The sequence below is a fragment of the Anarrhichthys ocellatus genome, unplaced genomic scaffold (genome assembly GCF_004355925.1).
Source record: "Anarrhichthys ocellatus isolate YVR2014 unplaced genomic scaffold, GSC_Weel_1.0 scaffold1287, whole genome shotgun sequence".
In the NCBI taxonomy this organism is placed as follows: Eukaryota; Metazoa; Chordata; class Actinopteri; order Perciformes; family Anarhichadidae; genus Anarrhichthys; species Anarrhichthys ocellatus.
The window spans coordinates 1-12,054 of NW_022281261.1; the positions used below are offsets into that span (position 1 = coordinate 1).

General features: G+C 39.5%; 1 protein-coding gene across 1 annotated transcript; it reads right to left on the bottom strand.

Annotated features, from left to right (window-relative positions):
• Positions 1-5: 5 nt before the first annotated feature.
• Positions 6-7,731, bottom strand: LOC116377467 (target of Nesh-SH3-like; the record flags this gene model as incomplete). Its single annotated transcript, XM_031839111.1, has 9 exons — positions 7,527-7,731; positions 7,317-7,385; positions 7,071-7,203; positions 5,091-5,281; positions 4,598-4,641; positions 3,801-3,849; positions 2,940-3,005; positions 2,663-2,737; positions 6-319 (listed from the first exon to the last, which is right to left on the bottom strand). Coding segments are annotated over exons 1-9 (1,107 nt in total), but the record flags the coding sequence as incomplete, so codon positions are not given.
• Positions 7,732-12,054: the final 4,323 nt, after the last annotated feature.

Below are 12,054 nucleotides of genomic sequence, written 5' to 3' on the forward strand. Positions count from 1 at the left end.
GTTGGTTGGGGTTGTGGATGGGTCTGGAGAAGGGGTTTTGGTTGAGGTTGTGGTTGAGGGGGAGCATTCACCCATGGCTTCAGTTGAGGTTTTTGAGTTTGGGAATTAGGTTGTGGTGGTGGCCGAGGTTGTGCATGAGGTTGGGACGGGGGCTTTTGTCGTCGTTGACTCAGTGGATGCTCTCCATGTTCCTTTACATTTTGCTGAGGAACTGGCACAGATGCAATGGTGGCTGTAATTTGTAGTGGAAGACGGGACTTGGGAGCTAACGTGACCTCTATTAAAGGAGGAAACACAGATGTAGCGAGGTATCCTCCTCCTGGGTTGTATGAGAGAGAAAATATAGCCATGAAGCCTCCATACTGTTCTGGAAAATACAATTTTAAAATATAATATTCTTTCACTAAATTAAATATTAAAATATGTTATTTTATTGTCTAGAAAATGATGAAATACGGACATAAAGGCAGTCAGGGATCAGCTGAAGTTTAGATTAGCAGATGTACAGCTACTGGCCTAAGAATTCACAGAGCTAAAGCAAAGGTTACATAATAACTTCTACCTGGCTCATGTCTGATATGAGTGGGTCCAATTTCAAAGGCAGACAGACCATATGGAGGTATTTGAAATGTAACAGCGGTGTTACTACAGACAGACTAAGCTACCAGGGCTAGGACGCCTGTGAGCGACAGCTATCCAAATCCATTGGCTGTGCCTCCAAGAGCCTATGTCACATGAGGGTATATTAGTTGCTGACTCATTGCTTGCTGTGGGATTTTGATGAGCCATTCTAAATGAAATGTTCAATCTTATCAGATGTCAAGGGAAGTCAGAAAATAGAGAGAGGGGAAAAAATCAGCAGGAAGGCAAAGAAACCAATAGATAACATGACATTTGCAACATTTAGTGCTGCATCTCAACTTTATGACAATTAAAGCTTTAAAATACCTGTGTTTATGGGGGTTGTTGGTCAATTCAGTGGAATTAGCCAACCAACCAAACACAGGGAACATTGACCAAATGATTATTTCCTTGAATTGCCTCCTGTATATCAAAAGAAATGTAAACTGTATCTGTGTCTCAACAGGAACTGGATCCTCCAAATCAACCTATGAAAGCTATAACTGACTGGTGCAAAATAATTTGTGAGATAATGAGGGTTGCAAATAATGCTACAGTTGCATCCTTCAAATCCAGGCTACATTTGAAGGAGCCTTTGAAATTGAACAGGTCTAATTGGTTGTTGGATGCATCCAGGTTGGTTGTTGGATACATCCAGGCCCAAATTTGTGACATAGCATTTGTATGACAAAACCTTCAATTTACTAAAAATACATTTACCTGCAAATATAATTAAAGATAAATGCCGGAGAAGGGAACACAGAAGGACAGGGTAATATAAGAGAAGTAGAAGATGAAAAGTAGGCTATTCCTGCTGGAGAGAGGAATGTCTGGTGCATGCAGTTCAATCATGCAGACTTCACATCCCCTGCCCTGCATTGAAAGCAAAAGCCTCAGGTTTGTAACCAGCAAAAATGGTGATGAATAATCATACTGTAAATACAGCACAACATATTAATTTATATAATATAATGAGCTGATGCGACGTTGAGTTGATAATTATGGATTTACAAATGCCAAAGAAGAGAGAAACAGACAAGAATTACAGTCTGTATGTTTTAGAAAGGACTGATTTTAAATGACTTGTTTGACTGTTTGACCAACAACCCAGTCGCAAGACAAAAATGTTAACATTGAACGCTTCTGCAAACCACGGCATGTGTTGAATGTCGACATTTATGAACCAAAAAAAACATTTTATAATTAAGGTTTCATGTGTAACAATTTCATTGTGAAACAATTTGTTACAACAACTACTTGGTTAAGGTTATAGAAAGATCATAGTTTGTATTAACATAACAACGTGACAACAGTAACAACATAAAGCGTAAATAAATAAATGCTCTTACCAGACTTTCTTATGTAATGTTACGTAACAGGGGTAGCATCATAGCGTAACAAATGTAAAGTCAATGTTTATATTTGGTTTAAAGTCGACAGGAACAACGATCTGGGTGAAGGTCGTGTTTGTTTGACCCATCCACCACCCTTCACGCCTGCCCGATTGCCAAAATTTCTTGCTTATTATATTCGATATCTTACAATGTAACTTTCGCTCTGTCACTCGCTCTGTCACTTGCTCTACGCGTCGCTCGTACTTCGTCACTTCCTTTGACGAATGCAAAAACGCCAACATTCAACGTATCCATGGTTTGCAGTAATGGACAATTTTTTCCTGACGAATGAGCTGGCACCTTACACAGTTCTTGGATAAAGTTCTGTAGATTATATTTTGCAAATCAGTAACTTTAAAAACAACTTTGCATTAACAACAGAACCTAGAAATCATTAAGAATCCCTGCAAGCTATGTTGCTTTGCTAAAATATCATGCAGCCGAGGCTGACACAGTGGTTTGCAGAAGGAGGTTCTCGCCACTGCACTCAATCAGAACATGCTATTCTTAATCATGCAGCTAATTACAAAGGGCACTGTAAAGCATTTATCGCCTATTCAATTACAGTCTGCCAAAACTATGACTGCACACAGCCTGAATGAGAGCCATACAGCTGTTTTAAAAATGAACCATGATTCACTGTTTACCGATTGGCTGTTTGGTGGCCACAGGCAGTGTGGGTCCCGGGGTCGACAGAGATTCCTGTGTAGTTGTGGTGGGAGCTGAGAAATATAGTGTTCATTAGTAGACCTGGGAGAAAAGTTAATAATGTATGTCCTGCAGAATGTTCAAAAAAAAATGGTGTATGTGCAATAAACAATGAGCAGGATAGTGAGGGAGAAGACATGTAGAATGGTCAGACATAAGGTCAAGAGTGTTTTTCTGACCTCTGAACTCTGAGCTTTAGGTCAGAAAAGTAATTACCAAGAGTTGTCTTTGGGGCTATGTTCCGCAAAAGAGGTAGCTTGCCCTGGGTCCTGTTATGGAAAACTGACATGGGAGAAGAGATTTAAGTCAAGGTGTCACACATAAGATGTCCTCATATAATCCTGGGGAAAAAAAAGAGTTGTGTAGAGGAATTATGTTCATGCACCTATTCAAATACTATTCATTCTCATTTAAGCTCTGTTTGTTGGCCTTCTCCAACTACTGAGGGAAATATCTGACTCCTTAGCTGCTAAATACTATGTTCACGAGATAGACGTTAACTTTATGAGTCTGCTGTTTGGTGCTGTACAAGCAGTGTACAGCGGGTTTCTGAGCTTTTTGTTGTTGTTGCGGAAAACAGCTTCCTGCTGTGGTCGAAAATGACACTGACATGAACAGTGAGAGAAAATCAAAACAGTTTAAGTTGTGTGCCTAAATGTTGAAATTCTCAGATGATAGATGCTCAAACCACAGTTGATAATGATCACAAAAAATCTTATTTCACACTACACATAGTAATTAGGTTTTTTCTTAAATAAACAATATTGATTAGAGCCACATTTAAAGGTCGGCAATGCAGGTTGACTCATTAATGAAAACTAAAAAGGAACATAATTTGTGGTAGACTGGGTTGAGTTTATTGGCATTTTTTGCTAAACCCATCATCATGGACACACAGTTGGCGTGAGGTCCTGTCTGAAAAAAAGCGATCAATCAAAAGTTCAAGTTAAAATTCTTCAAGTGCTGAGTGTTAAAGCAGGGATCAGTGAGAATCATAGTATTTTATAAACATTCTGCTGCTCTATAAAAACAGGATTAGTGGGTTTGACCAAAAGCAGCATGTGTCTATTGGCTTACCATGGCGTGGAGAAAAAGGGAAGGAGTGTGGACCTGGCGTTAAAGGTTTCTGAAGGGTGAAAGACAGAAAGACAAGGGGAAGAATTGGTCATTAGTCTTTGTAATGATCACAACAAGTCAAAGGGTTAGCATTGAACTCAATGCCATCTCTATGTCTGTGTTCTATTAAGTCTCAGGCTTTCTACTCCATGTCAAATTGGTAAAGTCCTGCTGACAAGCCTGTTATAGACGTTTCCCTCTGGTAGGTCAAGTGTCGTGGCTGATTCTCAACAGCTGTGATGTTTTACGAGTGCGGAGCCAGGAGCATGGCACATTATCCCTCCACTGTCAGTAAATCAGTGGTATCTTACTCGTCTCAACTCATTTCCACATTGTTACCCTTCCTCTTCTGTCTTGTCTTCTCGTCTCCTTTATCTCTCTGCTTTATTCCTCTGCAGAAGTTTGCTAGCTACAGACTGCTCTCTTGGCATGGCTGGTCCTGGCTGCACTGGTGCTGTTTCCATTCAGCAGTTGGATGGAAAACTAATGAGGCAAACAAGCCTGAGAATAGCATAAGCTCACAGAAGTGCACATCATGGACTCTTAAGCATTTTGCCTGTTCCAGATAAACACCCTGTTCCCAAATATATTTATTTTGAGGAGAAGAGGTGTACCTGTGAAGTCTCATTAGCTTACTCTCACACTGATTTCATTTCACCTATTTATACAATACGAGAAAATATACCGCAAACAGATTCATATTAGTTCTGCTGCTTAGGTTAAACTTGGATAAGGAATTAAGTGTGTCCAGTACATACCACAGGGTTGACGGGACGCTTAAAGATTTTCCTGATGGCTTTCTCTAGAAATATGACACAAGATAAAAATCAGTAAAGGTATCAGCGCAGTGGAACTCAAAGAAAATGAGCAAAACCACATTTCACAACCAAACGCTTTCCTCAAGATGCCTTTCATCTTGGAAGAATCAAGAATCACGAGAGAGTTCCTCAGAAGTGGCTTGAATGTTAAGCACAATATAGTTTTGACTGGTTAGTATCTCCTGCTGCCATTATGTAGAAAACACTGCCAAATTAGCAAATGAGCTCTAAATGAGTGATTGCACAGATTTATACATACCTATGGAGCTACCTATTTAAACCTATATATGTCATTATGACTGACATTACTAACACTACATGGATCTTTGTTGATTCACTTTTAAAGGTACTTGTTTGTTGTCTATTTGCAACATCTGCAGCACTGCTGGAGTGAGAGGGACAATATCCTGTGAAATGCTGACATCACACATACCGTCTACGCCCCCTGAGCTGATGTTGTGGATGACCGGCCTGCTCCACACTCCAGTGCCATCCTTAGAGTTGGGCTGAACACCAAACTCATAGACTGCATTGGGCCTCAGGTTGTCAATGACCGTATCGCTAGTTGGGCAGGTTTGGTAGTTCCACTTCCTGCTCCTCTCACGATAACGCACCGTGTAGTGTCTGAGCGGAAGACGGAGCAAAAACAGAACACAAAGTTAAATCAGGAAATCATATATAACCACGACATCCTGATGAAAGAAAATCTAGAAGTACAAATGTCAGAGTCGAACTGCTTAGTACATTCAGATACCATAAAATCTCATTGTCTTGTCTTATTCAATGCTGACGATGTTCTAATAACTGCAGGGGTTTGATCTTAGTTTAGGCTCGTTTCAAGAAAAATGTATTTTCCAATGCAGTTTAACACTGTACATTCCTGCATGAACTGCACAGTCAGGATTCAATGTTTTGATGCTGTGACAGAAAATTGCTACTCTACAGAAGGGCCGATGCATGCTTCTATCCTTTCATTCAGAAGACACATATGAAACTAATATTAGACATAAAACCAAGAAGAGATTTGTTCCAAAAAGCAGAGTAAGATCTGTTCTATCAAACGCTTCCAAAACAGCTTTTTTAATATATTTGATAGGAGGAAAATTGTGTTCACATGATGTGTGGGTGGACTCTTAAACACCTGTCTTGGATCCACTGGTCAGTTACTTGAGAGACTTCAGGGAATAATTTACTGTTTATGCAGTTATACCAGAGTCTCTGCAACAAATACCTGTGTGTTTGTGTGTGTGTGTGTGTAGAAAGAGGACAGTTATCTTTTTCTATGCTTACCTAAACTACAATACATCACATGAAAAGGCTGAAAACTGAATCTCCATGCATTAGTGTGATTCTCTTTTTTTCAGTACACCTTTGCATCTGTACCATCGGCCTCTCTATCTTTGCTCCGTGGCAGTAGAGGGTTTCAATTCATGCTCGGCAGTGGTGAAAGAAGTATTCGGATCATTAAAAAGCATAAGACACAGAAACATTCAGTGTTGCCAGGTCCTATTGGGCTACTTTCGAAGTATTGACACGGGTTGCATTTTCTGTCCATTGGTTGGGCAGACCTATTTTGCAAGCAAATACAATTATGAATACATACCCAAATCCTACCAAACTGAATACAGATCAGCATGCACACACATGGACCACGTCATAAGCCGACATCCACATACATAGTTGAAATAACTGTTCAGGGAAAACTGAATGTCATGCTGGCAAACTGAACATTTACGGTGTTACTTTGTAGATATTACAATGCAGCAATGCTGTTAGACTTTAAAGTATGTGTATATGGTTTGAGTTCTGCTATCGGGCTGGTTTTGATTAACCATTGGGGTGGTTTTGTTACACAGACCTGGCAACCCTGGAACCAATTACAATCCGCTAACTCTGTCTTGAGAAGACAATTTAGGTACTTAAAAACCCTCAGCGCCCAGATTGAAGCAAAAACAACTGCGTCCAAATCCTCTTCCTCTGAGTCATAACTCTTCTGAACAGACATGACATACATATTTTTACATCCAGTTACACTTCCTGAGGATATCATAATCTAATGTCATCCGATGCATGTCGCAAAAAAAAAACATCCATAAATCTGTTTAGAAATCATAGAAATCATATTCCGTACTCCAGAACTTGCCTGAGAATCACCGCATTTTCTTCAGTATTGAAGTAATACTGTGACAGATGTCTGTCCATACATGGATACATTGCAAACAGGAAATGTCAATAGCTAATTTTGCATTCTTTTAGTGGAGGCAAATTCCCCAAATGCAAACAAATACAGGGGCTGAAGTTGTATCATACAGCAAACAAGCTAATTGAATCCATGGTAACGTCCTGTTTTGTTTCCCTGCTCTGTGGCATGAAAATTAAGTTCTTGAAAATGTGTGTTAGTGTGTAAGCTCACCCATCATCAAGACAGTCATTCATGACGTTGCCTTCATAGGGAGTTTTCAGCAGGGTCCCCCAAGACAGTATCACTGAGGTGGGCGTTACTGACCCAATGACCAGGTGAAGAGGCTTCTGCAGTTCCACTTTACCTGAGAAAAAAATGCACATTTTACTTTAACCTTCACGTCCACCCTCAATGCTCACTTTTACCATGTCACCTTGATAATAATCAATTCCTATGATATTATTGCGGTAGAATTACCTTTGCACTGCTTTTTCACCTCATTGGATGGGATGGGCTGAATGGCGATAAGGTACTTGGGCTCAGCATCTAAACACAGAAGATACATAGAGGTTATTCTCTCAGCTCTCTCCATGAATTAAGAGGTCAAAATGCGATTCACATTTGCATCATAGCAGGCTGTTCCTCATCTCAAGGTGGAAACACACACATATCACCAGCCTTTCTTACCAAACTCAGTCTCATACGGCTGTCCGTTCTCAGGCAGCCGAATGAACTGTTTGGAGAACATGCTGCTGCCGTAGCCCAGGATGTAACCCTCGAGCTTGGTGTCAGCGTTGGGACTCAAAAACTTCATCACGATGGTGTCGCCTGTGGCGTTGATGCGGACTTTCATGTTCTGACGTCTCACTGTGGAGGCAGGAGAGGACACAAGTGTTTCATTAAACGGTGAGTTTGAGAATTTCATTTAGGACACAGTAAAGTGCAAGAAGGCCCAAAAGTTTCTTCACACTTCATGCCAGTGTAAGTATTTAAAGATCAAACCAAGCTTTCGGTCAGAGAGAGGGTGAATCCTTACAGACAGCAACCAGGAATTGAAAATACATAAAAAAGTAATAAAAAAAGACGGAAATACTGCTCAAAAATGACAAGATTGTAGCACAAGCAACCCTCAGAAAAACTTCTTTATCTTCTTTTCATTCCAGTCTTGTTTTGTGAAAGCAGAATGAAAAGCTTGTAGGATGACTTCACAGATTTACACAAAGTGTTTCTATTTTACAACACTTCTGTTCTCCATCACCTCACACTTCCACTCAAGGAGTCCATGTTCTGCTGAGGTGTATGTTTTACTGGAAGGTAATAATGGGGATTTTATTAAGTGAGCACAAAAATAGAAGTGTCTAATAACACATTTTTTAATGTGGGCTTTCTAACCGGATAAGAACATTACTTTTATAGAGAGTAAACACATTAAGGATCTGCCACATAAAAGCATTATAAACTGCATACATTAAAGCTTTTATATGGGTTGTTCAATATATATGTCTGTGCTCAGAATTGACTTTTGAAATACAATATTGTTATTTTAAATCAAAATCTGTGAACAACCGTTATTAAAACTTCAGGTCAACTTGAGCTTGTGTTTATTTGACAAGAAAATGGTATGATGTAATGCTTTTTTGTGTTTCTTTCTGCCTCTCTCTCTCTCTCTCTCTCTCACACACACACACACACACGTTGACATCACTTTTCAAGAAATTGCACATTTTGTGCCAGAACTGACTTTCGTAGAGCCTGGGGACAGATATTGGATGAGGACAGGCATCAAAGGGTGGGTTGTAATAAATCAAAGCCAACTTGATGTGTTCTGAGGTCAGACATAGCAGAGAGAGCAACTTGACAAAAAAGTAATTTGTTTGTTCGTTTGAAAAGTGGTAAAAGATTTTTATCCTGGCATATTTTGTTTCTGCTTTTCCAAGCTTGCTGAGGTCACTAAAAGCAAAGGTCAAGGGGAACACGCCAATTATAATAATAAAAAAACCTGTTAAAAATTGTGATTAAGGTACTTGCGTGGTGTAGTAGTTATTACTATGAAAAAGGTTTATGCCATGTAATTGTTGAAATTCCAAACAAATTCAAACATTATTGGCTGTAATTACTGCTGACTCATATTAATATATATAATATATATGTGTGTGTATGAACCAAGTCTCTGTGAGGCATATAAAAAAAAGCATAACTATTGAACTGACAAGCAGCACAAGTACAAAGAATGGATGAATTCGCTTATATTTCTCTTGGCTCTGCTATGCCAAGAACCGGGCATGCTAGCAATTAGCCAGTTTCTAACAGGCATGCTAATCATCATCAGATAACTCAAATGAGCGCAGCTGGGCCAGAAGTGTGACTTATGACCGACAGTTGGCCAATGCACTTGTAAAAACAATAAATAACCACACCAGTACAGTCTTGGATGATAAATTGTGAGCTGTGAATTTAGCCTGTTTCTATTACCTTGTGGTTCTGTTTTTACTGTTTTCAGTGTGTTTTAATTCAATGAGTAAAGCCCTTCTTAAATCAAAACAGAATTAAAAGCATATTTATGAATTCAATTATATTTCCACACTCTGCTTCGTTCATTTTTATGCAGTGGAAATCACAAATGAGGCTATGGAGACCTAAACCTCCATTACTCTTTGAGGCTTAAATCTATGGACTTTCAGCCTGGGATATGGCTTGTACTATACTCTCCACAGCAAGTCCTTGTCTCATATGTCAGCATTAAATGAAATAGTGGAACTTTGCATGAGGAGTACTGCCAACAGCTGCCAGACGCCAAAACAGACACAGACAGTAAAAGAGGGGGAAGCCCTGAATTTGAAAAATACCCTCATGCTTTTCCAGCTATGTGCTTCCTATCAAAACTGCATTTGTTGTGATTCTTCCATCAATATTTCCAATAAAACATGAGGGAAAGTGGCTCTGAGGGAGAGGGGCTGAGAGAAACATTAGGAAACTTCTGGCAGCGTGTATTCAACTCCAGTACAAGCAAACACTGGCTCGGTCCCATGACAATCCACCCAGAGCTTGGGCCATTTGGCCCACACACCGCTTAAGGACTGTTAAGACTAATCAGTATTTCCAGAGTAAAATGAATAAAGCTTTAGGAAAAAATCCAGTCACATTCCTGTTAATCAATCAACTGCAGCACAAAGGAAAAGTATTGACATTTAGCTAGCCAGAAAAAAATCTGCTAATCCACAAGGTCATCCTGTGTGTTTGTGTGGATGAATAATGAATAATGAGGAAAATAATGATTGATTATTTGAATTCCAAATTCTTCCCGAGGGCATCTCTGCTGGTGACTCTGACACTGTCAAATACATGAAATCGTTGAAGATTTACAACCTCGTCAAAAGACATGTAACTAAAGCATAATTTAATCCATAATCTTACCTTTAATAACCATGGATGGTTTACTGTACGGACCTTCTCGGCAGAAACCTCTCTTTTTAAACTAAATGTTGGAAAGTCGATGAAACGACCACAAATAGATGCAAAAAGACGACAAAGTAACCACAAAAACACACAAAGTAACTACAAAGAGACGGAAAACGACCAAAAAGAGAAGCCAAATGACCAGAAAGAGACACAAAATGACTGCAAAGAGACACAACACGACCACGAAGATATTCAAAATTACGTTAAAGAGACTTAGAATGACCACAAAGAGACTAAGAGACGCAAAACAACAACATAGAGAAACAGAACAACCCTAAGAGATGCAAATGACCACAAAAAAAATGCAAAAAAACATCAGAGTTGCAAACACCTAAGTGAAATAAAACAACCAAGAGAGAAGCAAAGCAACCACAAATAGAAACAAAATAAACAGAAAGAGATACAAAAAGATAAATTTCAATATGTGGGTCTTGCTTCTACATAGGAGGAGTGGGGCACCAATAGTATATCTATGGCCAGGGGCCCATTGTTTCATAATCGTTCATGTTAATAACCAATACAACAAAGTGAATGGTTACGGGCAAACATGCCAACTATGCCATGATATAGCCAACAATAAATTGTTTTAATAAATACGTATTTTCATCTGTTTGTTATGGAGCGATGGTGACAGATCCTGGAGACAGCTTCACAAATGTCGTTCCCACTCAGAGTACTTACATAGTCTATTGGATAATATACTGGGAATCTCACAGTGAAGACTAATCCCTTCAATTAAAGCAAGACATTATAAGAAGTCTGCCCCACTCATGCAGAATATAACCAATCCATCAAGGATTACTGTACAGAATCCATCAAAACACTGGGAATTAGCCAATAAACAATACCACACTGTTCAATAAACATTTCACCATTGTTTTCACCCTGTTTTGGACTAATAGCGAGACGATATAATGCTGCTGGCCTGGAAAGCAGAAACACCCTCAAAATGGAAACAGAATTTTGGCTCAGCAGAGCAGCTACCTTGGATCATCAGCAGTGATGGATGATTCTCCAGGGAAAGGGAGTATGTTAATTGAGTTGCCAGCATAACACGCTCACTTTGAACTGATGTGCAACGTGCTATTTCCATGTGTGTTCAGCAAATGAATATTAAAACTTGCATGCTGCATGGGCAACCATGTTTTGGCATCAACACATCATGATTTTCTGTCTAACATGGAAGCTCTTTCATGGTCCACTGTCTCTCTCCTCTGTTGGTTCACATGAGGAGCAGGACACTCTGAGAATAAATAAACCTCAAGACTTTTCCACTCACGTTGATGTGTGAACTAATGAACTATAAATATCTAAAGCAAAGCCTCAAAAAAAGAGGGGAAAAAGCCTTGGAACAAGGCTAGGCTTGTTTTGTTTTCAATAATATGTAATGGAAAATAACGTTTCTGCTCTTTGAAATGAATGTGGTGGTATTGCTGGATGGAGGTGACAGAATAATGAAGTCATGTCAGTTTGTCTTGAGCATCTGAACATCACAGCTGTAAATAACCCTGATACTCAGGCTGTCTGAGGGGCAGGGGCGAAAAATATAAAAAAGGCACCAGCTGCATGAGGTGGGGCACTAGCTCACAGAATGTTTTCATGTAGGGCAGCCTATATGGCACCATGTTTTCTCAATTTGAAGGCCATGTTAGAGTGAACTATAGATTTCCTCCACTGTTATGGCACCCTAGAGGGAACTGCATCACATTTACCCCATTGAAAAGGTACCTTAGAGAGCACTTCATCACATTTACCC